General features: G+C 35.0%; 4 protein-coding genes across 5 annotated transcripts; 2 read left to right on the top strand and 2 right to left on the bottom strand.

Moving 5' to 3' along the window:
* Positions 1-924: 924 nt before the first annotated feature.
* On the top strand, positions 925-5,010 carry LOC118060680 (alpha-L-fucosidase 1). 2 transcript variants are annotated; one of them, XR_004689483.2, is made up of 4 exons: positions 925-1,642; positions 1,743-1,982; positions 2,668-3,417; positions 4,072-5,010. XR_004689483.2 is itself a non-coding variant. In XM_035073939.2 (3 exons), exons 1-3 carry the CDS (start codon positions 1,101-1,103, stop codon positions 3,341-3,343), a joined length of 1,458 nt encoding a protein of 485 aa, XP_034929830.1. In that variant the 5' UTR covers positions 926-1,100; the 3' UTR covers positions 3,344-3,631. The 2 variants fall into 2 exon arrangements, 1 of the variants encoding a protein (XP_034929830.1); XM_035073939.2 differs by lacking the exon at positions 4,072-5,010 and having other exon boundaries at positions 926-1,642; positions 2,668-3,631.
* A 2,721-nt stretch (positions 5,011-7,731) lies between these two features.
* LOC118060681 (cationic amino acid transporter 1) lies at positions 7,732-11,897 on the top strand. The gene is made up of 3 exons (XM_035073940.2): positions 7,732-8,172; positions 8,262-8,714; positions 10,280-11,897. Exons 2-3 carry the CDS (start codon positions 8,270-8,272, stop codon positions 11,653-11,655), a joined length of 1,821 nt encoding a protein of 606 aa, XP_034929831.1. The 5' UTR covers positions 7,732-8,172; positions 8,262-8,269; the 3' UTR covers positions 11,656-11,897.
* Positions 11,898-14,363: 2,466 nt separating this feature from the next.
* On the bottom strand, positions 14,364-17,634 carry LOC118060682 (mitochondrial metalloendopeptidase OMA1). The gene is made up of 3 exons (XM_035073941.2): positions 16,469-17,634; positions 16,205-16,353; positions 14,364-15,006 (listed from the first exon to the last, which is right to left on the bottom strand). The coding sequence occupies exons 1-3, from the start codon at positions 17,417-17,419 to the stop codon at positions 14,754-14,756; spliced, it is 1,353 nt and encodes a 450-aa protein (XP_034929832.1). The 5' UTR covers positions 17,420-17,634; the 3' UTR covers positions 14,364-14,753.
* A 1,343-nt stretch (positions 17,635-18,977) lies between these two features.
* LOC118060683 (DEAD-box ATP-dependent RNA helicase 7) lies at positions 18,978-24,494 on the bottom strand. The gene is made up of 14 exons (XM_035073942.2): positions 23,941-24,494; positions 23,143-23,277; positions 22,918-23,058; positions 22,694-22,805; positions 22,258-22,328; positions 22,030-22,184; positions 21,841-21,952; positions 21,289-21,390; positions 21,135-21,195; positions 20,888-21,056; positions 20,716-20,812; positions 20,529-20,623; positions 19,721-19,854; positions 18,978-19,572 (listed from the first exon to the last, which is right to left on the bottom strand). The coding sequence occupies exons 1-14, from the start codon at positions 24,376-24,378 to the stop codon at positions 19,328-19,330; spliced, it is 2,067 nt and encodes a 688-aa protein (XP_034929833.1). The 5' UTR covers positions 24,379-24,494; the 3' UTR covers positions 18,978-19,327.
* Between the last annotated feature and the right edge of the window lie 1,350 nt (positions 24,495-25,844).

Raw genomic sequence — 25,844 nt, 5'->3', positions numbered from 1 at the left:
GATTTTGTATTTTACCAAGGAGAAAGGAGAGAAAAGGGAAGGAGAAAAAAAAGTTCATTGAAGCCGCATCGCCTATCCATTGCCAACACATGCCTCACCACTGATAAGATTTTGGTGTGCCGCTCCTAACATCATAGCAAAATGTGGTGTTTGATTGTCGGAGGAGCCTGCACTCGCCTTTCGAAAAGTGCGGGCTCCTCTTACTAGCGTATATGTTCCAAATATTTTTTTTATTTATACGTTAAGATTCTATATAATATTTATATAAAAAAAATCATAATAAAATGATCAAAAAACTTCTGGACTCTAGTTCAAGAAAATAAAATTTAAAAATAATCAAGTAATTATACTGTGAAAAAAAAAAAGTTAAAAAAGTCCCTTGCAACAGAAAATAGTAATTATGAAGTGAAACAAAAAAGTGAAGAAACAGATTTATCCAATTTAATCTGATAATGCTAATGGAAGCTTATGAAAAGATTATTTTGTCTCTTAATTTATGCTTCCTTGGCTTGTGCTGTGCTGTGGAGAATAAACTTATTGTTATATTGTAGCAATTTATAATATAATAAATTTTACTCTACAGTGTACTGATAGTGCTTATATATATATATATATATATATATAATATATATATATATAATAGTTAAAGACTGGGTGCCAAGAAATTGTTATTGAGGATTTGACTCCGTACAGGAGCGAGTTGCCTGCTGATTATTGAGTATTTTCCCAACTATAAGCTAATTTTTCCTTTATTTAGGAAAGTGAAACCTAGTTTTTCATTTTTCAATTTGTACAGTAAAAAAAAAAAAAAAAAACCATAGCACACCCGTGAATGATCCCAACACGAAAACAAAAGTACATGACAGCCGTAAGAGAACCAAAACAAAATTCCAATCAAAACCTTCTTCTTTGTCATTTTCCTCTCTGTCGTCCAGAGAATCTTTACCCTTTCTCGGTTTCTTGTTCTGTACCTTGTCCTATCATGCACCTTGTCATTGCTCACTTTATCTTGCTAAATTTATAGGGCCAAAGTCCCATTTATCATTATCAAGATTGATTGTAGCATAGAGGAGGAGCCACAAAAACAAAGAGCTAGCATTATGGCCAAGTTGTGGTGCCTTTTGAGCATAATCACATTGCTTCAAGTTTCAAAACCTGTCATCTCAAGACATGAAGTCACCACACCTCCATTACCAATCCTACCATTACCATCATCTTCTCAATTGAAATGGCAGGAAAGGGAACTCATAATGTTTCTTCACTTTGGTGTCAATACATTCACTGATTCTGAATGGGGCACTGGCCATGAAAACCCTGCTATTTTCAATCCAGGTGAGCTTAATGCTAACCAGTGGGTCAATGTTGCAGCAGAAGCTGGGTTTTCTCTCATGATATTGACTGCAAAACATCATGATGGTTTTTGCTTATGGCCTAGTAAGTACACTGACCATTCTGTGGCAAGCAGTCCATGGAAAAACGGGCGTGGAGATGTTGTTCAAGAGCTTGTCAACGCTGCCAGGGCTCGCGAAGGGATTGATGTGGGACTGTATCTTTCTCCATGGGATAGGCATGATAAAAGATATGGTCATGATTTGCAGTACAATGAATACTACTTGGCTCAATTGCAAGAACTTCTTAACAAGTAAGTAGACTTGGTGCCCCGTTTGGTAGTGCAGGTGGCCAAGCTGCCAAACGAAGCCCTAGATGCATTACTAATAACGTTTTCTTGAAAATTTTGGTAGGTATGGGAGTGTTAGGGAGATATGGTTTGATGGAGCAAAAGGATCAAATGTACCAAACATGTCATACTATTTCTCGGATTGGTTTTCAATGGTGAAAGAGCTGCAAACTTCCATCAACATATTTTCTGATGCCGGCCCGGATGTCAGATGGGTTGGAAATGAAAAGGGATTTGCAGGAAGTACATGTTGGTCCACCATTAACAGGACCTCACTTTCAATCGGAAATGGAAGCATCGTCGAGTAAGTAGCAATTCTAATTTTCAGGCAAAAACACACACACACAGCCCTTAATTTGCTTATCTTAGAAACTCTTCCATGTTATGGTTTGGTTTTCGTAGGAGAATAAAGCTTACAAGAATTATTGCTTCTGTTAGAATGTCTGCATATCTGAAATAATTTTCGAATAAATTTTTATTATTTTAAAACAGAAAATACAATGAATATATCTTCTATCTTTCCACTGTCATCTATCTCATCTGTATAAATATAATATTCAAAAGAAAGTTAATCAAATTGTACCATTCAACCGTGGGCCCAAAAGAGAAACTTGAAGAATAAATGTGGGGAGAAACATTTATTAATGGGTCCCGAATCATTTATTGTTTGAACATCATGTATTGTTTGGTAGGATACCAATCTCGAACTTTTTTCTATTCAATCACGTCCCTGCAAATCATCAGATCTTGATTATTTCTTTTTCGTAAGTAACGAAAATAATAAGGCCTTTTAATGAAGTAAAAAGTGTGAACGCTTGAAGTTGAGAAGGCGCACTACTGCAACTAAAGTAAAAGCAAAAGTGGTAAACTTCTCGAATAAATTATTAGCTGTGCTCAGTGCTTAGTTTCACATGTGAGTCACACAATCAACTTTGCGCAATGAGAACCTTTGAAATCTCCCAGCTAACAGCTTTATTTCCATGGAGCAGCTATCTCAACACTGGTGATTCGAAAGGGACAGATTGGCTGCCGGCAGAATGTGATGTTTCCATCCGAGAAGGATGGTTTTGGCATAAATCAGAATCACCAAAGAGGTTAAGCGTCTTACTTGACATCTATTACAAGTCGGTAGGACGAAACTGTGTGCTCTTATTCAATGTGCCTCCCAACACAACCGGCCTTATATCCGAGAATGATGTACAGAGACTAAAAGACTTCCGAGGTGCAATCGACACCATTTTTTCTACAAATTTGGCTGAGAGTTGCTTTGTAAGAGCTAGCAGCCAAAGAGGGGGGGAGGATGGCGATTTCGGACCCGAAAACGTGCTAGATGGAGACCATTTGTGGACTTATTGGGCACCAAAAGACGAAGAGTCGGAAGATAATTGGATCGAGTTCAAATGTATTGATAAATTGAGATTTAATGTTATTAGGATTCAAGAAGCAATTGGTCTTGGTCAAAGGATCAAACAACATGAAGTTCATGTAGACGGGAGGAAGGTTGCTAAAGGGACTACAGTGGGGCACAAGAGGCTACATAGACTTGAAAAGGGAGTCGTCAAGGGTCAAATTGTGAGGATTAAGATTCTAAAATCAAGAGCAGTGCCATTGATCTCTTCCATTGGTTTGCATTACGACCCTTTTTGGCACCCAAATGAGACATGATTAGAGACAGCAAGGTGTGGACGAAGGCTACAAATCACATGGAAGAATGCTGGAGGTCTCAAGAAGGCATAAAGGTAAATGGAATTTCCACCTTATATTTTTCACTTTGTACGAAAAAGTGTCCTTGCTGTCTCCTCATTTTATTTGGGCGGTGTGATTGAAAAATTCGCACCAATAGTTTATAGATATAAAGATCCCAAGCCCCAATTAAACAGTCAATGGTTTTATTCTTCTCTGAATGGTTGATGCCTAATGACGATATTATTCTAAAAGTACTATTCCTCGGAATAGAGTTTCAATTCAGAAATTTGATTGTTTTCCCAAAATTCTTTAATTAAGAATGAGATTTGAAAAGGAAGTGGCTTTGCTAGATAAGAATGAGATGTTTCAATCTTAAGGGGTGTAGCTCAACTATTCAGATTCTAGGTTTGTTTCATAAAGATTTGTTTCATAAAGATTATTAGTTCGAGTCTTAAAAATCTCAAAACCACTGGAAACTTACATGATTTTTAACTTCAAGGTTCGTAAGATTAGTTGATATGCAAATAAGCTGATCTCTAGACACCCATATTAATTTTTTTTTTTTAAAAAAGAATGTTTTGATTTATCTTAAAGTAATGAACTTTTGTTAATGATTTTTTAGATCTTCTGTGACCTTTGATTTTAATTTTTAGTTTCATTAATTTGTGCATATATATATCCTGATATGTCGATCAATATCCTTACAGATGCATTATCTCCTAAAGCTAGAAATCGACGATAAGGTAAAGGCAAAGGGATTGTGAGGCGCAAGCATATGAGAGTGATAAATATTTCACATTTTGAATTCATAATGTATAATCTAGTAGTCTAATCTTTTGAATTGGAAGCGGTGTCGATGATCATTGCATATATATAAACTCTTGTGTGTGCATTCCGATATCGACATGGAGGCCTATATATCTCCTCAAATATAGAAAGCTCCCTAACAACAATGCATGATATCAGTATATGTGATCAATCAATATCATAGCAAATGCAATCTCTTCTTAAGCTAGAAATTGAGGAAAAGGTAAGGCCAAAGAGACTCAACTGACAGAAACTACCACCAGTTCAAGAACCACCAGCTTTATCTAAATAACATTATCAGCCAAACAAACGTAGGTTGTGAGAAGAAGAACAACAGCAAAGGGTAAACAAAACATGAGTTCAAAAACCTGGATGATGGAGATCTCCAATCAACATCTTCGTATATCAAAGTAAAGCTAGCCCGAATCCTCTATGGACAACCTTTGGTTTTTTTGCATCTGCAAGGAGATAACACATAGAAACCAGTCCAAAATACACGAGTTCATCTATGAACATGCTTAAGATTTCATGTCCAGCACCTGATTATCTTTTTAGGTCACAATTCTTGAAAAAATCCATATCAGAACATGACAAAAGGGTATGAGCATAACCCTATGCAGGACCTGTCAATAATACCCGGGATTGAAAACACATAATTTAAAGAGGAGGCTTTCTCACGAGTATTATACAACCCTATGTGAGGCCAACTGAGTATCCTTTTAGGCCACAATTCGTGCCAAAATCCATATTATTAACATAACCCTATGTAAGGACCTGCCAATAATACCTAGAATTAAGAACACATAATTTAATAGGAACAGCCTCAGCAGTGACTGTGACCGCAATCAAGGCCCATGGTTCCAACCCAACTGTAATGATACACCTGTTTCTAGTATCTCTTATAACCATGTCCCTGCTAGAGGGTTTGAAAATGATCACATCTATGTATATATATGAGATGGCATGCCTGTGTGCTTTCACAGACTTATAAAATTAATATACTTTATAGTATTATAATTATAAATCAGTATTAAATAAGTAATAAAAATTAAAGGTATGATAGAACTAATATTTTATGACGGAAAAAAAAAAGTTGTGTTAGTGATAAAAAACTTAGAGACTGAATAAAATGATTTGTAGTAATACATGGTGTTTTGTGAGGAAAGATACAATATTTCCCCCACAATCTATTAATAACAAGCAAAAAAACTTACAAAGCTAAATTCCATATCAACTTAATATTAAAAAAAAATCAACAAAGATATTTTTGGAAAGAAAAAAAACCCATGAGAAAAAACATTGTAGTAATTGATAATATTTTATAAGAAAAACTACAGTGTTATCCCCAATAAAATCGACAAAGATAATTTTAGAAAAAATCATTTACAGAAATACTATAGCAATTCAAAAAACAAAAGGAGTGAATTATTATTATAATCCATAATAAATTGAATTATTATTTACCAAACAAAAGTGCAAGAAAAAAAAAAGTGCAAATAATAAAAAAAAAAAGAAAAAAAGAAAAAGAAATACACTATAAATTATTATTATAATCCAGAATAAATTGGATGAATTGGATATGAGTAAAGAATGAATTCCTCCGCACATTTAATTGATTACTTAATTCTCCGGTTTGAACAAGAAGAGAAGGAATTAAAAACTTGGGTATCATGACATGAGAAGTGAACATGCAAGTTGGTCCAGTCCAAAACATGGAGCCTCAAACTGAAATCTTTCGAGCCGCCAAAAGCAGACAGTCAACTCTACAAGCTTTCCTTGTGTTCATAGCAAAATATCTGATCCTCATCATCTTCCGTTTTCTCAACAAGCAATCTAATGACCTTCAATGCACGTCTCTGCAACATGTGCCATTGAATCAAAGAAGCAGCAGCCCTCCAAAGTTTCCTCAACCTCACGATACATTCATATATATATATATATATATATATATATATAAAGACATATAAAATGAATAGTGATTGTGTTGATTGTAGAATGGCTTACATGCTCTACATTTATCATCTTGGATAACAGATTTGTTGATTTGAGAGATAAGAGAAATAGAGCATTACACACACAAATTTCATGTATTAAAATAGTGATAAAATTACAATAATGAACTTGATTAAAATAAAAATTCTTTTAAAAATGTTTTTAACATGTACGGATTTTTAAATTATCAATAAGATGAAAATCTTGTTTTGGCTGAAAAAATATTCACATATATTCTTAGAGATTTTAACCTGGTGATGTATAAATTTGATTTGATGAACAATATTGACACGAGCATTTCATAGTTTAAATCTTTTTTATTAGAAAAATATTTGTAATATCTAGATATTTTTTTCATATTAAATGCATATATTTGTTCCTTAGTTTTTAGAAATCTTATTTTTTTTAGTTTTTAGAAAGTTTAATTTAATCCTAGAGAAAACGAATGTTAATTTTGATCTTTTGTTCGTTAAAAAAATTTTCTTGATAATTTTAACCCTCAAAAGATAGAAAAATTAGCTCTCCCTCTCATAATCATGCAAATTCGGTCCCCTTTCCTAAGAAAAAGTTTGAGTTTAATAACAATGCTTCAATCCTCTCTCATTAGTTAATGCAAAACGTTTTAAATCCCTGTGACAACTCATGGACAACTCGGTCATCATCATTTCCTAATAATAATAAATAAAATCAACCGTTAGATTTGGCACGTTACCTCTAAATAGGTGGATTTCATTCATGGATTTTATAAATCCAATGGTCCCTATTATTTCACTTAATGAATTTTATAAGGCTATTATATAAATTTAAAGTTACTCATGATGTATTATTTTTGTACGAAAGCATGTGGCATTTCTATTTTTTTTTTTTTGAATAATAGAACAATTATAATACTATGGAATTGTTTTAGTGGTTAAAAGACTATACAAGCACGAAAAAAATTAAAATTTATAAAAACTAAGGATAATTTTTAGATTATGGTGGGATAATTTTTTATCACTAAATCTTTTTTTTTCAAAAAAAAAATATAATTCGATAAATTTAACGGGTTAACTTAAATTTTTAAAAAAAATAATAATTTTTTTTTAATTTTAGATTTTAATAATGAGTTTATTAGGAAGTAACCTTTGTATTTTTTTTTTTTTAATTTTTTTTAATGGAGGAATTTTGTTCTCACCTGACTTTGACATTTTTCTCCTAAGTTTACTCTAGTAGTTAAATTTTGTTGGGACCTTTTTTAGTTAAATATTTGTTTTTTTATTTCTATCCATTAATTAAAATTATCTATTTGTATTTTATAGGATTATTATAGTTTCATGATTTAAATTATGAGTTGATCTAAATCAATTTAATATAATATTATTTTTTAAAAAAAATATTATCCAATGCACAGTAATCTCAATATTTAAAAAATATGTAATCTATCATGCATAAGATTTGAGATTTGTCATCATCATTGTATTTTTTTCTTTCACGTTTCGAGAAACATATTTGACAGCGCGTGTGGAAAGGCCAGACGTGTGCTGCCCTTAGTCAAAAACCCTCTATAATAGATTAGATTAATGTGGCATGAAATTCGGATCAGCACAACCGATGTGAACGTGAGAGAACAGCCCACATCCATAGGTTCTAATGTAGATCGCAAACATCACTATTATTCTCCTGCTTGCGTAGGACTTTCCTAGTTTATTAAACCTCAATTCCTCCCTAGCAAGATCACTCAGATTCCACCCTTTTTTTTTCCTTTTCTGGGGGATTCAGATTCCATCCGAAGAAAATCAATTCCGTTTTTATGTAAAAAACTTGGAAAGTGCGAGAGATTGCCAGTAACGTATTAGCTGTGAGTCGGTCAACCTTTAGTCGATATATATCACTGCCCATAGCCGGTGAAAGAATCCATTTATACATCTTCTACTGCCTTGCACTACACATAGAGAGAGGGAGGGAGAGAGAGATAAACCATTCCCATCTTCTCTAATTCTCTTCTCCACCCCTTAATTAGTTTTAATCAGGTAATTAACTCTTCAATTCTCTCTGTGTTTTTGTTATGTTCGTGTTCAATTATCATGGTTTTATTTGGGTTTTTTTTCCATTCTTTTAGGAACAAAGATGGTAGGTGGCCTTTCCCATGGGGATCATCAAGAAGGTGGGGACCAAGAGGGGATGAGGAGGAGGAGGGGATGTGGATGCAGCTGTACAAAGAACGATTTCTTGCCGGAGGAATCGTTTCAAAGCATTGGAAATTATCTTCAAGCACTTAAAGAAACTCCCATGAGGTTCAAGGACAGGCTCCTGACTCGATCCTTGGACTCGACCGAGCTCCATGAGATCAAATCCAGGAGTGAACACGAGATGAAGAAAAACCTTACTTGGTGGGATCTCATATGGTTTGGCATCGGTGCTGTAATCGGTGCTGGCATTTTCGTGCTCACGGGACTTGAGGCTAGAGAACATGCTGGCCCTGCAGTTGTCTTGTCTTACGTTGTTTCCGGCGTTTCTGCCATGCTTTCTGTCTTCTGTTACACTGAGTTTGCCGTGGAAATTCCCGTTGCAGGTATGTGTTATTCTCCTACCTTTGCATATTGTTTTCTTTCTTGATATTTTTAATTTTAATTTTTTTATACGTTTGTGCTTGCTAGTCTAATTTTATGCCGGGGCGGAATTGGGGCCTGGCCGGGGCTATAGCCTGCAAATAAAATCTTTCTTTCAGCCCCCTTTCTTCAATGAATTAGATTTTTAATCTCAAAATATAAAAAAATTAAGTTTTAGTCCCTCTAAGATTTTGTTTCTTTAATTCCACCCTTCCAAACTATGATTTTATGGATATGCTTGTCATACACTTTGCCCATCATAGCTGCTCAATTTAATTATTATTAGAAAGTCAGTGAAGCTTTCAATTACTAGCAGAAGAGATGAAAATAGTTGAAACACAATAACATAAATGTATTTTATATTTTTAAAAAAAATTATGATTATTAGATGGCAGCTAGCTGAAGCAAACTCACTCTTGTATTACTTGGAATCACATGGCACTAGGGGCCGGATCTTGGGGTTAGAAAATAATGTAGTATAGGCTAAGAAAAATCAATTTGATATGAAATGTTGCACCTTTTACAAACTTATTCTGTTGTCTAATAGCGTATGGTCTTAATTTTTTGTTTAAACTGTAAATATCTTATAAAATCACAGTGTGAAAGAGATTATTGAAATCACTCTTTGATAGTTACGACTATGTTTGACCTTTCCTTAAAATAGTCGACATAAAACCGTAGTTAAGGGTCCATCTCTGCCCTCAACTTGTATATCTTGACTTCTTGATGATGCTTGTCAATGCAAGGAACAGTTAGGAAGATATCTGTCGGCGTTGCATTTGCTGACCTTTCAATTAGTTACCAAGTTTGACTCCTTTTCTTTTCCTTGTTGCGATGTGTAACAGCATTTTCATGGTTATGGCCTCTAGATAATTACGTAAAATACAATTATCCACTTGTAACCTTTTTGCTCATTTGTTTGAAATATATATTTTTTAATTTAATTTTTTATATTTTTATATTATTTTAATATGTGAATGTGAAAAATATTTTTAAAAAATATAAAAATATTATTTTGATGTTTTTTTGAGTTATGTAACTTAATCACCTTATTTTAATATGTTAGTGCCTCATTTTAATATGTTATATTAGTGCATTCGTATGTGCATGTCTTATAGTTACATGGGTTGTAAAGGATAATCTAAGCAAAACCTAATAGAGGGAGTTTCTCAAAGTGGGGAAAGATCATAGGAAATGTCTATGAAAATGACTTGAAAGCACAGGGGGTGCTTGGATGTTGGTATATATAGATTTGCCTAATTTTTTCATTACAAATGGTGTAGTTATTCATGACTTAATTAAGATTATGGTAGCAAGCACCTTAATCATTCAATGGTTAAGCCACTAGTTCTTTTCTAATCCACCTGAGTAAAAATGGTAGTTTACTTAACAGGGGTGCCAATACTACTTATGTGGTGTTTAATAATGTTTAGGTCTCATCAGCTACCAAACATGGACATTCTTAGGTTTGTGCAATATATAACAAGACATTGAAAGTTCTTGAGATTGATGTTTTCCTTAATTTCAGGTGGTTCTTTTGCTTATTTGAGGGTAGAGCTAGGTGACTTCATGGCCTTCATTGCTGCTGGCAACATAATACTTGAGTATGTCATTGGTGGTGCTGCTGTTGCTAGGTCATGGACATCCTACTTTGCCACTCTTTGCAACCACAAACCAGATGACTTCCGAATCATAGCCCACAGCCTTCCCGAGGACTATGGCCACCTTGATCCCATTGCTGTTTTTGTTTGTGCTGCCATTTGTGTCCTTGCGGTCCTTAGTACCAAGGGCTCGTCACGCTTCAATTATGTTGCTTCCATCATCCATGTTGTCGTGATCCTCTTCATCATTGTTGCTGGTCTTGCCAAAGCAGACACGAAAAATTACGCAGATTTTTCTCCCAATGGAGCCCGTGGTATTTTTGTGGCTTCAGCTGTGCTCTTCTTTGCTTATATTGGATTTGACGCTGTTGCCACCATGGCAGAAGAAACCAGGAACCCTGCTAGAGATATCCCGATCGGTCTCGTTGGCTCAATGTCCATAACTACAATAGCATATTGTTTGATGGCAGTAACATTGTGCTTGATGGTACCGTACACGAAGATTGATGTGGATGCCCCATTTTCCGTAGCCTTCGAAACCGTAGGTTGGGGTTGGGCGAAGTACATTGTGGCAGCTGGTGCATTGAAGGGCATGACTACAGTCCTGCTCGTTTCTGCTGTAGGGCAGGCGCGGTATCTCACGCATATTGCACGCACTCACATGATGCCACCTTGGTTAGCTCACGTTAATGGGAGGACTGGCACCCCGGTAAATGCCACCATTGTCATGCTTGCTGCGACTGCTATCGTTGGCTTTTTCACCAAGCTTGATATTCTGTCCAACCTTCTTTCCATCTCCACACTGTTTATCTTCATGCTTGTGGCTTTGGCTCTTCTCGTTCGCCGCTACTATGTTAGTGGTATCACAACACAAGAACACCGCGTCAGGCTCATCATGTGCATTGTGGCCATTCTTGGTTCTTCAATAGCGACGGCTGTTATTTGGGGTACTGCTGATGAAGATAGCTGGCTTGGGTATGTGATCACGATACCATTATGGTTCTGTGCTACTTTAGCACTCAAGCTTCTTGTTCCACAAGCAAGGGATCCAAAATTATGGGGTGTTCCGTTGGTGCCATGGCTACCATCTGCTTCGATTCTCATCAACATTTTCCTCTTGGGATCAATAGATAAGAAATCATTTATAAGATTTGCTGCATGGACTGGATTTTTGTTGGTATACTACTTTCTATTTGGATTGCATGCCTCCTATGACACAGCCAAGGCATCAGGAGAGAACAAGGTTGAGGATGGTCTCAAGAATGTTGAAGAAGGTGCTGTCCCTTCCCGGAATGGTTCATGAGGTTCAAATGTACTTTCAAAAAGCTGTGAGGTTATGAATTTCCTACACATGTGATTCTGATAGAGAAGCAATGAACATGAACATGCTGCAATAAGCATTATATTCAACTCTTTTAAGTAGGTAGACCTCAGTCTAGTTTATATTTTATATTCCACTTCTCCATTAAGAAATGGCCTTTTTGGAAAGTGTCTGTTTCAAAAAATTTAATATTTGTTTTTAATTAAAATTTAATTTGTTTTATATGTTTTGAATTGTTTTAATGTACTATTTTAAAAATAATTTTTTAAAAAGTTCTTTTCAAATAAAATACTATGAACCATAACCATAATTATAATCCCAAACCGGCTTAAACAGAAGAAAAAGAAAATACATTAGCACACACTTAACACCTGAGTTTTACAGCCTGGGAGATGCATATAGATGTAGCCCTTTATCTAAGTGAAGGGTAAACATTGTTCGATATAAGTTACAGTTGATTGATAAACTAATTTGATCTCTATTGTTCTTGGAATTAACTTTAAGAACATCTAACACCCTTTCCATGCTGTATATATCCTTTCCTCTTGTTTTGTAGAGGAAGGCTACAAAGGAAGTTCTGAGACATGTAGCTTATGCTGAATCTGTTTCTATCTATCTCCAAAATGGAACTTCTTGGGTCTCCAAAATAGCAGGTGGTATTTACTTATCGAGGCATTACTCCAGCTATAATTTCTTAAATATATCAAACTGAAAATTGTCAAGAAAATTCAAGTAAAAAACTTTGATTCCTTTGTTTGTAATAGTTTTAGTTTTTTAATTGAGATAATTTTTAATGTGATATAGTATTTTGATGACCACACCATCATAAGAGCATAAAATAATATGAGTATATATAAGTTTCAAATATCATTTATTGAGATGTTTATTTGACAATGACTAACCACAATAATATAGGAAATTTGCCACTTGTATCAGGACAGATACCTGCAAATCTATGCTCTTCAAAGCTGTTGCGGCAACAGTAATCTTTGAAACTAATTTTGCAGCATGACCGAAAAAACAGCACTACTGAAATCTCTCAGAACTCTAGTTGAGAATTCATAGCTTACAAGCTTCCGCTTGTGACGCCATTTATGTCCATCTACTGCGAAAATCCCATCACCAAATAGATCTCTCATTATCCCATAATTATAGGCACCCTGCAACATCATGACAGCCAAATTGCACTGTTAATTTCCACAACAAACTGATAAAGTCTAAGTTAATAACAAGTGCCTGACACCTTTTTGTAATTGGAGAACTTGGTTTTCAGTATATATTCACCATTAAGAGGATCAACCGTGTAAATTTCACTATGCGAAGGCGTAATCAGACGAAAAAGTGCTATGTTTCTTAGCAATAGATGTTTGATAATCGAAAAGTCTATTGAAGTGTACAAGGTAATTTAGAATTGGACCAGCAATTGGAGGCTTTTGATCCTCCAAGATCGACTCCTTTATGTAAAATACAAGATACTTCAATGCAAAGACTATCACAAAAACTATCAGTATTCCTATTAAGCCTGAGACAATAGAGGGAGAGCTAGACATAAAATCCCACAAGAAGAAACAGCACGCCTGAACTCATCCTGAAAGATGTTGAATGGAGAAACCAAGAGAACTTCAAATAAGAAATATCAAGTCTTCCATGCTTCTTGACTACTATTAGGGTTGTTTCTTACATCGAGAGTTTCATTGGGACCAACTTGGGAGAACGATGTCTTTTGTTTTACCTGTAATTAATTGATAAATCAAATAATGTTCAAACTAAAAACTTGTTTTTTATATTTATATGTACTTATCAATGGATACGATTATCCAAGTGGTCCTGGACCTAGTCGCCTGCTTTAGCTGAACTCAAGCCTGGCTTTACATGCAAAGATTTAACAAAAATAATGGGATCTAGATTCCTTTCACACCAACCCTACAACATGCATGGAGAGAAATATTTACGTGGACAAAAAGGTCAACAACAAAGATTGCCAGCATATGAGAGACATGGCAAAATGAAATTTTTATACAGTACCAGGATAGGTGGATTCTTCAGAGAAAATTCTCAGATTGTCTAGTACATTTCACCATACCAGAAGCAAATCTGAGGCTCCATTGGCATCTTATCAAAATGTTCACATTATCAGGAAATCAGTCATTGGAGAATCAGTTGCCTGATGCAACAATATACCTTCAATCCTTTCTCGTTATTTATGCAGTCAAGACCCAAACTATTTCCCTCCATCACAACAGCATCTGGGGAAGCTGTTTCTGATAACTCATGAACAAAATCATCAAGATCAATCATGCTATAGCCTGCTACTTTTTTTATTTAGTTGGTAGATATTCAAGAAGATTTTTCAATATGATCCTCCTGTCCAATTTACAGTTGTCATAAAAAGTGGGCACGGTGTTTTGCACAAATCAAGACTCATTTCAACAATCAAAGGAAAATTGGAAGGAGATTGGACGCAGAGACCACATTAGGAAAATGTCTGCAAGGACCGAAGCCTGCTTTAAATAGCAGCCACATGCTGGAGCAGTGCTAGTGGAGGATCTGTCCCAGACTTCATTACAATTTCTCCCATGCAATTTGGTGATCCTCACAAGAACAAAGCCGCTTTGACACCAGGTAACTAATCTGTCCATATATTTTGAAATTGCTAAGGGCTTTTGCAAATGATAATTAAAAGACTGATAGATCCTCGAAAGACAAAAAAGAGACTTTATTAAATGGTTGAATAAACATAAAGCTGGGTTATTTAGCCCAGATCTCCACTTGATGCAGTTTGTGTTTTGCTGGGGAGCAATCAGAAAAGAGATGCAAAGTGTAGGGATAAACAAGTAAGCATATAAGAAACTTATATCAGATCACAAAGAAAAGGTAAGGAATCAAAACAAAGCTATTTATCCTCATGGAATGGATGGTAATTACAGTTGCCAGAAATTCAGAGGGTTCAGGATGAAAAGAAGATCAACTCGCAAGCTTAGCCTTGCACTGTAAGGTGAGAGAGAAGCATATCAAAAGTGAAGCTCTATTCTTTCCCAGCTGCAACTTCCAGTGTATACTTACTGGAGATTGGTGCTGCTTTAAAGGAAAAAACCTTCATCCCCACGTCCTGCTATCTTGTCTCTGTAAATATGAAGTGCTTCTTCCATGACTTGAGCTTGGGCAAGCAATTGAGCTCTCCGCTTTCCAGATGGATGGGTAGAAAGATAATCTCTGAGTGCTGAATCTCCGGTGAGCTTTCCCAATTTCTCATACACTCTAGGTGCTATGCGAGGATCATATCCTGCAGAAGCCATCAATAATAATCCAACGTAATCTGCTTCAATCTCCATCCTGAAACAAAAGACATTAGAATGTGTGAGATCTTGCAGCAGACCAGATTTACATTACTATTGTACCTTCTACTGGATAGAATATACTGAGGTTAGTTTCAGATAAACACACAACAAGAATTATCTAGAGAAATTAGAAAGCATGATATGATTTCATTGACTACTGCATGTACCAGTCATAGCCAGAAAAATAAAAGTAAATTGTTCTGTCTCATTGATGATCTTGTCAATTTGTAAACAGTGATAACCAAGATATAAGGGGAATTGAATTGGTGCCCAGACTAAGGTGAAGCTAATCTTTAAGCCTCTAGAAATTATAATATTGTGGCACCATCTACCTTGGGCTCTTAAACTTCGAAGAGGATGGAAATATCTAAGATGAGAGGGAGAGATGCAAGAAAGATCCATTGCACTGAAAGCAAGCAAACAACAAGTAGAAAGAGATGGGATGGGTAGGATGTATGGGCGCTCTTCACAGAATCACACAAACCAAGGGCTTCACTAGATGTCATGTACTTTCTGGTTTTCTATCATCCTCTGAATATATTTAGATTTCAGAAAAAGTAGCATGATTTTACAGAGCTCAATAGTCTTTCGAAGCAGTATTCAATGTGATGTAAGTGTTGGCTGCTGTTTGTGCATGTTACTGTTGGGTAAAATTAGAGACACATCATTCGATCTCCCTGAGACCAGTCCAATGAACAGCTAAACTCAGGGGGGACTATCAAATCCATATAATCTGTTATGATCCATACATCTCACAAACTGTACTAGGTTGAAAGTACAAAAGCCACTTGCCACCCACATACATGATACGTCATTCTGATCTACATGGATCTTTGTTCCACTAGGAAAAATCCAGCAGGATAGATCCTGAATCTCCTAGGAAAGGAAATGATGAATTTCTATCAACAAAATCAAATCACACCTGCTGTATTCTCTATCAAATATTACCTAAGAATACATCTATATTAAGTGCTTATACTAAGAGCTAATAACAATGTTATGCACACTTAAACTACATGCTATTACGCCAGAATCAATAACAATAATGTTGAAATTGCTTGATTCCCAGTGTTTTATTAGCTTACATGAAATATTCCTGCACATATTGCCAGCCACAACATTGCAGAATACAAAACTAACAATTTACATACAGTAAATAACAACAAAAATAAAGGTTAACAAAAGAAGCATACCTTCGGGAGAAAGGTAGCCTCAAAAACAGAACCGACATTGCATTTGCAATATCAGGCATGATAAACTGGTACAAAATGAGTTGCAAAATGGCAACCCACAAATTCTTTGTGATTCCTTCTGCTGCATGTCGTGCCACAGCATGCCCGACCTAATCAACAAAAAAGCATCCAACAAAACAAAAAACAATCATCTTCAACCCAACACTAAAAATAGTAATAAACTACAATTCTAAAATACCAAAAACGTGTATAGAATAGATATACCTCGTGCCCAATAATGGTAGCTATCTCTGCATCAGTTCTAAAATGCTCAAGCAATCCAGTAAACACAACAATCTTCCCCCCTGGCAAACAAAAAGCATTAACAACAGGCTCATTAACAACCAAGATCTCCCAATTCAATCCATCCAGATGTGAAGCATCTGCTTTCAACCCTTTCTCTTTCTTTCTACATTGTTGAACCCAATTATCATCAAGAATTTCATCTTCTTTATACCACTTCCCCTCAATTTTCTCTTCTCTCTCACTCAAAGCCTTCAAAGTCTCATGAGCACTTGCCTCATGCGCCGTATCACTCTCCTGCGATGCATACCCCATATCACTCCAAACTTGCTCACGCTTCAACCCTCTTTGCAAAGCATCAATAATATCCTGTGCAATCAAACGCATCCTAACACTTTCAGGGTGTAATGCAGGCAACATCTTCCCCTTAAAAGCCGCTTTCATTTGCTCAAATTGAGTCTCGCCCATCTTCCTCTCCATTGTCTTTGACAAAAGCACAAAATGCGTTCTTTTTGTATAAGGTACAGTCTCTAAATTACCATAATAAACAGTAATAAAAGCACCAGAACCAACCAAAACAACAATCAAAACAGTTCTTGGATTCCTAAACCACCTCTTAGGCCCTCTAGGCTTAAAATGTTGTACACGATACCTATCAACATAATAAAATCTCTTTGCACCAATACCATTACCAAGAAAAGGATTATAATTAATTTTATTAACGCCCATTTGAGAACCAGGCCCAAATCTTTGATAAAAATTACAACTTTTTGAGAGCCCAGAAAACTTAGCTGGATTTGAAGCAGAACTCAAAGACCGATCTTGATAAATTCTTGAGAAAGCTGATTCTTCAACTGAAGGTCTTGTAACAATCTTCGACGTGTAGCTTCTCAAAGCATCAAGAGCTAGTTTTGCTTTCCTGTAACACCCCATGATTTCTTGATCAAGATCAAAACTTTATGGCCAAAGATTCATCAAGTCACGGAGTTGTGTGTTCTTTATGTTGTGAGTCGTTTGTTTTGCGTCGTGTCGGGCTGTTTGCTTGGGCACTAGGCTGTTGAAGACGGGTCTGGAAGTTCGAGGGTGTCTTACATACGTTGTGACCGTGGAGATGGTGAAACGGTGGAGTTTTGTTCCTCAGGAATAACAAGTAGTCGAACCGGTCTGTTATATGGGTCCAAATATGTTACTACAATTTTTGTTCTGCAACCGAAACAAATTTTTGTATCAATTGTATCCCTAAAAGTTTTGGTTTCTTAATTTAGGCCTTATATTAGAATTACTTCATCGGGAAAGGATGTACATGTCACCTACAAAACGGCATCTCTAATCACCAAAAAGAAGATACAGTTTAGATGAATACATGTTCAGGGAGGCTGAGTTGAGAGAACTTTTGAAATATGAGGAAATGTAAGTGTTATTTTGAGGTAAAATTAAATTATATATTCATTATAAAACTCAGTCTATGTGAGGTTACAAATTTCTCGGATTAACCAGTCGAATAAAACCAATTTTAACAACTATGCTATACTTGTTATGAGAGAATTCATTTCGAGAAACTAACTCGAGTTATGGATTATCGGATCAATTTTTTAATTAAATGAGCATCATTGAATTAACTTGCTAGCATTTAGTGAAATTAACAGGATCAGGTTAACACAACCTGATTAATTGAGGCTTAATCTGTTTTGTTTTACATTTGAAAAGTAATTTCAAGAAAAAAAATTTCTTTATTTTAAATTTATATTTTTTTAGTGTTTTTAAATTATTTTTATACTCTGATATCAAAAATATTTTTTTAAAATAAAAAAATATTATTTTTATATTTTTCTGAGTGAAAATTACTTTAAAAAACAATTATAATTATATTTTTAAACAGACTAGATATTTAACAAATCAACCTCAATTAAAAATATTTTTATAAAATAATCTTTTTTAAAATCATAACCATAAAAGTTACCCATCTATATTATTTTTAGGGTGAAGTTAAGTTACACCATATGAATTTCATGGATGAGAGTTCATAAAATGATAAATTTTGGTTTATATACTCATTTAGAGAGGAGTTTAAGCACAATAATGCCCAAATTCATCCAAGTGATGGTGACCATCTTCTAATTTAAATTCTTTTCCAAAAACACATTCTTTCATACCCAAATTTCCATACTTCATCTAATTTCTGTTTCCGTCATTCTATTTTTTTAAGAAAGGAAATTAACAGAAAAAAAATTATAAATAAATTTAAAAATATACAAATTAAATATACAGTTTCTACCACTACAAGGATTAATTAAGTCTAAAAAGAACAGTTATAATTTACCCTCACTCAAAAATAAACTCATCTCTACTTGTATGGAATTTGATGCAAGCATGACTCGTAAGATGTATCGAACAAAGCAGCTGACAGATTATATTTCACCTGAACCTCAATAGCAACATAATATCAAGAACATTGTGAAAAAGATTGAAAGCGCAAAAGGGGCTACTAAGAGAATAAAATATATTCTGTGATTCATAAAAGTTATTTCATAGATTTGGACTGTTCAATAATCAAATAATATTAGAAATCTTGTCACCTGATCTTAGATTTTCATTGAAATTCAAACATGGGGAACACAGCAAAAATCCCCTCGAAATGAAATAAATATGGCATATTTTTTTTTATCAAGCCTAGGATAATACACTTGCAGGAAAAATCTATATCTAGCCAACATAGATTGTAAATTCCCCAGGAAAGCCAGTTGCGTTTTCAAATTTTCTTCGTTGTCAGAAAACTCTTCAGCCTGTAACAACTGTAAGGATTGCTATGTCCATGGACTTCTGGGGCAAATTGACAAAAACTCACCACTTGTTCCCATTGTTGCGACCTTTAAAGCCACCAGAGCCATTTCTTCTATCTGAGAACCCACCACCCCTGCCACCTCTTCCCCCTGAGAACCTATTACCACCACTCCTATCACCAAAACCACCTCTACCACGACCACCACCACCACCACCACCAAATCTACCCCTTGGCCGGTCTCTTTCTTGCAGAGAAGGCAATGCTTTAACCACCTCTATGTTCACACCAGCAGCATTTTCCTGAGCTGCAGTGGCAGAGGAAGAGAAGAATAATGAGAACGAGCATCACAGCTCAAGGTATTGCAAACAAAAGATAAAAACAAATCAAAGTGAAGGCTGAAAAGAAGCCAATTTCATATGATTAACCAGCTAAGAACCAATAACTAACATTACCAGCTAGGAAAGTATCAACGTCTTCTTTCTTCACATCAAAAACTGCACCATTTCCATCAGCTGTGAGGCTCATGCCCGTCACTGACTCAACCTTATCCTCAGGCAAGATTCTCCTCATGACACTAAAAGCGAATCTGGGAAAATTCAAGAAATGGGCAAGAGCTGCCAATTTAGATAACAGCTTCAAAAGAGAGAGGTAATTGAGATAAGAAGAAATTCAATTAACTGAATTTCATGGAAACTACTCAGTATTTCATAGAGATATTCTGGACTCTTCACCAAGTACTCACCTTTCCATAATTAGTCAAGTCATAAAGAAAAAACAACAAAAAGTTCAAGAAAAGAAAACCTTCACTTTTACAACACCTATACATGAGAACCCCACTCATGATGATTGTACAATTATTGTATTATAAGCAACCCATCAACCTGTTACCAGTAGTTAGCTTCCAAAACCTGTATTCCTTCAGCGTATATGTGCAATTTTATAAGCTTTATTCAAATTCAGAGTTTTTGTCCTTGGACTACAAATGTCAGATCATAGGGCTACCACCCTAAAGTAGGTGGAACTCCATTTTCCTCTCTCTAATCTCAAACACAGACCAAGAATAAAACAGGCATCAACACATGCATTGAGGTCCATTGAAGTCCTGCTAGCTGACAATGACTCAATGTCAATTGGGTCACAGCCTTTCTAAAAGATGATCAAAATCTCTCAGCTATTCTATTTCAATTTTATTGGATAAAAAACTCTTTAGGGTTGAATTTAAGAAACAGAGAACAAGAGTATGAAGCTTTTAGGACTTACGATGGAGTGTAAATGGGTTTGCCAGATTCAAGAAGTAAAGTGACATGGTTGTCCATGGATGTTAGCAGTGACCTACTCTTGATCTCAGTATAACCCTGCATTTGCATGTTTTCAGTTCAAGGTGCTAAGTCAAGAGTTCAAATATCAACGTCTATTTGAAAAAAAAGCATCAACAAACATAACTTACAGTAGCCTTGGCAAGTGCTTTTGCAAGTAGTTCTACAGCTGACAAACCTGAGGTGCTCAACAGATTCTCTGCTGCAGATTTGAAAGCTGGAATTACACTGCAATATTTGCTGCATGTTAATATCTGAAGCTAAAAGTGTTTAAAGTACATGAACACCATCATAGAAGTATACCTGTCAGAAACCTGAGTTATTGTTTCTGCAGCTCCCACGCCAGCTGCTTTGGCAATATCCTCAGCCCGGGGAGCAGTTATATGCTCAAATTTGACACCTGATTCTCTTTGAATCTTAGATATATTTGACCTTCTTGGATCATAGAGCATCACAGCAACACCACTATTGCCTATAAAATAGTGTTAACTCTAAGCATCAACATCACTCAGACATTCAAAAGATAGTAGTCATAAATACGCATATTTACCTGCTCGTCCAGTACGTCCAGACCGATGAATATAAGCTTCTACATCATTTGGAGGTTCACACTAAAAAGCAAAAATAATGTTATTTGACAAAAAAAAAAATTTAATTTCATAACATGCACCAGAAAACATGAGAACTCAGAAACGGACACACACCTGGATGATTAACTGCACATCATTGATATCCAATCCCCTTGCAGCCACATTTGTAGCCACCAAGGTCAGGAATTTGCCAGACCTGAACCCAGAAAGGGTCACCTGCAGATATCATATATTAGAAGAAAGAAAGAGATTAACAGAGTAGGTAGGTGTCTTCTTTTTTAAGCTGCATAGTCTCCACACAAGGTTAAATGAAGTTTTCCTCTTGGCTGTCAATGCAAAAATATGGAAATTAGGTTGCTTTCTTTTCACAAGACTTTCTGTATGCCACCAAATATCATCTGCCAAGACTATACGCCAACAGTTTCACCAAATATCTTAGAAAGCAAGGGAACTACTGAAAGGGAGGGTAAGAGAGATGAGATATCATCTTCTGAGTTCTGAAATCATATTTAAGCCCATCCCCAAGCTAAAATATTTACTTACAAAACATGGCCCCAGAGAACTTCCGAAACAATTAAGGAACCCAAAAACAAAAACAATTGAGACATTCTGCTCATAGACAAACGTCAAAACAATAGAAGGAATCATGAGTATGCAAAAGTTCACCTCACGTTTAGACTGCTGTATTTCCCCATGTAAAGCCCGTGCTCCAGGCAATAATCCAGCAAGTTCATTTGCAGATTCCCTTTTCTCTGTGAAAATAATTGTACGGCCTCCGCTGAATAAAAAAAAAAGCAAGTGAAAAACATATTCCAAAAAAATCACTATAAACAAAAAGCTGAAGTAAAAACTAACCTGCCATAACAACTTATGACATCAGGAATAACCTGAGGCATGGCAGCAGTAGAACAGGGAAGTACAATATGCCTTACATTGGTGCTGGCTTTCATTTTCTCATTACCAACAAGATCAATAGTTTTCTTAGTTGGCTTGAGAAACCTAGAAGAAATCTGGCAATGTAAAGCAAAGATTAGTGATAACACAGCAAATTTAAATCACTAATTCATAGAGTAAGGAGCATACATTTTTCACCCAATCTGGCAAGGTGGCACTGAATAGAAGTGTTTGAACTTTTCTTACATCCTCTACCTTTCCTGCAAAATGCTATGCACTTGTAAATAAAACAATAACTTAACATCTAGCATCAGTTAAGCAACAACAGAAGAGTTTGGTGACTAGCAACAATCAGAATGTGTTCAGAGACAAGCATCTATAACATAGTCTAATACATTCCAATAAAAAGTTTTTAGGATTTAAATTTAAGTTATCTGACTAGCAACATCAAACATGTTTAGCTACCAACATCTACTAACACCTGGAAACAAGGACTTAGAAATCCGGATTATAGACATTGACATAATAGAGGTTACAGAATCAATAGTTGAACTTCAAGTCATGATTCCAAGCATCCTTATCGTGAAAATAAAATGTTTCAAGTCTCCAACTTGCAGATACATACCTAGAATAAGTTCAACATCTTCAACAAAACCCATCCTCAGCATTTCATCAGACTCATCAAGGACCCGAAACTTTAATAAGCTTAAGTCAATGTTGCCCTTCTCTATGTGATCCTATGCCAAGTTTAATGGAATAGAAAAAATGTTAAAAGCCAAGAATATTCAAATATATGTACCATTCTACCACTATCAAAACATCAAAATAATGTTCCGAAAAAAATGACACCTTTATGCGGCCAGGTGTTCCCACAACTATATCCACCCCTCTCTTCAAGGCTAATTCTTGAGGCTGGTATGAAGCTCCTCCATATACACAGCAAGAATTCAAGCCCACTGCTCCACCATAAACTTTGAAATCATCAAACACCTGAAAAGTACACACATGACTGAATATAAAAGAGCCATGTCAAAAGTCAGCATCCATAGATGTATCCTCCATGTTGTATTATACCTGAGTGGCCAGTTCCCTGGTTGGTAAGAGAACCAAAACACTTGGTGGCCTTCCATAGCCTGTCTTCCTTGATGCTTTTGCAGGCCCATTTACTAGTGACTCCAAAATTGGCAAAACAAAAGCCAATGTTTTACCCTGCATAATTGTAGCATGTCAGTGACCGTTTCTAAATTATCAAAAAGCATTTCCTAATTGACATGGAGCACATAATTATGCTTAAGAAACACAAAATCACATGCACCAGAAATATCTAGTTAGGCTAACAAACACTCATTTTCAAACCATTTCATATGTAGCTATTTCCCCCATTCAACAAATAATTCAAATCCCTTCACAAAACAACTGAGCCATTAAAAACCCCAGATATCATGTTAACCCTGTCCTTCCATAATTATAGGACACAAGCTCTCAAGTGCATAAACTCTTTAAATTTTATTACAGAACTCAATCTTTAGCTACAATGACCACTACAAATCATTGAAACACAACCCAAAAAACTTATATGACCAGTTTGTGCTCCCTTTGAACGCACGAACCCTTAATTATACAAGATTTTATAATTTTTCTTTTTACAAATTCGCCCATGATCAACCACTAATTCCATGAAATGCAATTTGCAATCATACTTGACTAACTCTAAATAATCATAACATAACTAGCTGTTTTAACTGTGTGACACAGAAAATCAGGCTTCACAATTTGTGAGTAATTGCAACATAACATCTCATTAAGCACAGACAAAAGAACAAATCAAATTTTCCAACAAATTCATTCATAAACAAACACAGAAAACCAAACCTGTCCGGTCCTTGCTCGGCCAACCAAATCACACCCATTAAGAATATCCTCAAAAGTCCTAGCTTGAATAGGAAACAAAGCCTCAATCCCTCTCTTCTTCAACGCCTCCCTCAACGGCTCAGATATCCTAAACCTCGTAACTGCATTAGGATCCTCAGCTTTAACCTCCTCTCCATCTTCCTCCCCTTCAACAACCTTAGCTTTCTTGCTTTTCTTCTTCAAATTCACAGGCTCACCAAGCTCTGAGCTGGTTTCACTCCGCTCCTCATCGTCATCATCAAATTCTACAGCTTTTCTCTTCTCTTTCTTCTTGTCTTTCTTGCTAGAAACCATCAAAGGATCATTTTCTTGGGTCTCAAGGACTATTTTCTTCTTCATCTTCTTTTCTTTCTTGGGATCCACGGAGCTGTTGTTGCTAGTAAGAGATAAAGAAGGCATGTCTTCCTTTCTTTTCCTCTAGAAGGGGGCTTTAGGGTTTGTGGGGTTTTCTTGTTTTCTCCTGCTATGGAAGAATGTGGAAGTGGAGGTGCAGAAGCAGGAGAGAAAGAGGAGAAAGGAATTGTTAGGGTTTGTGGTTTTATTGAGGTAGAGTGGAGATATTTTAGGCCGTTGGATGGTCAAGCCCTAATTAATTTGGTTTTTTGCCGTTGGATTAGAAACGTGTTAGTACTTTTATAGTGTTGGGCTTGAATTTCTTGTATAAAAATATGAATGGATTGAATTGAATTGGGCTAGGGCTCAATTGAGGAGGCACAAAGGCTAGAAAAAGTCCACTTAACAAAAAAATCTATATTTTATACCAAAAAAAACAAAAAAATATATAGTTTTTGAAATAAATAAAAAACAGTGTGTGTGTGTGTGTGTAGTGTTTGATTAAAAATAATAATGCTAAAATTCACGAGTTTTTGAAATAAAAAAATATTTAAATGAGAAAATAAGCATACAATGTATTTGATAATTAACTTTTGTATTTCTAAGAGCTCACGGATACAAATCTTTTTTTCTAGAATATTTGAGTTTAAAAAATGTTTTATTAAAAAAATAAATTATTTGTCGTCTTTTTTTTTTCTAAGGCTTTGGTTTTTTAACGTGGCCAGTGAGCTAACATTTATTATTTTCTACTACAATAAGTTATATCGAATATTATAACTTCAGAAAATATATATATATATATATATATATATATATATATATATATATATATATATTGTATTGAAGCTCGATGAAAATTTAAAAAAAAAATTAAAAGAAAATATAAATTTCACTAGTATCCATCAAGGTTTTAGCTCGGCCCAGTCGAAAAATCTGTTCTTAAAAAAACAAATTCAGCCTGCCCTATTTTTGTGAATTTCTTTATTTTGTATGAAAAAAGTTTTCGAGTGCATGTTTGGTTTTAAAAAATATTAAATTACTTCCTGGTATTTGTTTTTTTTTTTTATCAATTAGGATATTTGTATATGTTCATATATAGAGCAATAGAGATATTTATTTCTCAATGTCTAAATTTTAAAACAAATAATAAAAAATCTAATATTAAAAGGTTTTTTATAAAAAAATATAGGCTAAATCAAGCGTGAGTCTAAATATCCCACATATAAGGGCCTTAAATTCTGGATTGGGCAACCTGGAAAGTTTTCATACACAACATTCTCTGTTCAAAAAATTAATTTTATTATATTTTCTTTTATATACTTACCAAATCAAAATATTAAATTTTTTTATTATTATTAACATAAATATTCCAGATCAATTTACACATATTTTAATTAAATATCTCAATATATAAAGGCTTTAAAGTATGGATTGGACAACCTGTAAATTCTCATACACAATATTCTCTATTCAACAATTCATTTTAGCTATATTTTCTTTTATATACTTATTAATTTAAAATATTAGATTTG

Source organism: Populus alba, chromosome 12 (assembly GCF_005239225.2).
Source record: "Populus alba chromosome 12, ASM523922v2, whole genome shotgun sequence".
Taxonomy (NCBI): Eukaryota; Viridiplantae; Streptophyta; class Magnoliopsida; order Malpighiales; family Salicaceae; genus Populus; species Populus alba.
Note: the sequence above shows the minus strand (reverse complement) of the source record. Positions and strands in the feature narration are given on the sequence as shown.

What these genes read in the sequence shown, in the direction of transcription:
- LOC118060680 (XM_035073939.2), top strand. Translation starts at nt 1,101, where the DNA reads ATGGCCAAGTTGTGGTGCCTTTTGAGCATAATCACATTGCTTCAAGTT. An exon ending in TTGCAAGAACTTCTTAACAA is followed by an intron (nt 1,643 to 1,742) that starts GTAAGTAGACTT and finishes AAATTTTGGTAG; the next exon opens with GTATGGGAGTGTTAGGGAGA. An exon ending in GGAAATGGAAGCATCGTCGA is followed by an intron (nt 1,983 to 2,667) that starts GTAAGTAGCAAT and finishes TCCATGGAGCAG; the next exon opens with CTATCTCAACACTGGTGATT.
- LOC118060681 (XM_035073940.2), top strand. Translation starts at nt 8,270, where the DNA reads ATGGTAGGTGGCCTTTCCCATGGGGATCATCAAGAAGGTGGGGACCAA. An exon ending in CGTGGAAATTCCCGTTGCAG is followed by an intron (nt 8,715 to 10,279) that starts GTATGTGTTATT and finishes CCTTAATTTCAG; the next exon opens with GTGGTTCTTTTGCTTATTTG.
- LOC118060682 (XM_035073941.2), bottom strand. Translation starts at nt 17,419, where the DNA reads ATGGGGTGTTACAGGAAAGCAAAACTAGCTCTTGATGCTTTGAGAAGC. An exon ending in CTACCATTATTGGGCACGAG is followed by an intron (nt 16,354 to 16,468) that starts GTATATCTATTC and finishes TTTGTTGATTAG; the next exon opens with GTCGGGCATGCTGTGGCACG. An exon ending in AGGCTACCTTTCTCCCGAAG is followed by an intron (nt 15,007 to 16,204) that starts GTATGCTTCTTT and finishes CTTTTGTTTCAG; the next exon opens with GATGGAGATTGAAGCAGATT.
- LOC118060683 (XM_035073942.2), bottom strand. Translation starts at nt 24,378, where the DNA reads ATGCCTTCTTTATCTCTTACTAGCAACAACAGCTCCGTGGATCCCAAG. An exon ending in TACAGCAGTCTAAACGTGAG is followed by an intron (nt 21,391 to 21,840) that starts GTGAACTTTTGC and finishes TGATATCTGCAG; the next exon opens with GTGACCCTTTCTGGGTTCAG. An exon ending in CGTTGATACTTTCCTAGCTG is followed by an intron (nt 19,573 to 19,720) that starts GTAATGTTAGTT and finishes CTGCCACTGCAG; the next exon opens with CTCAGGAAAATGCTGCTGGT.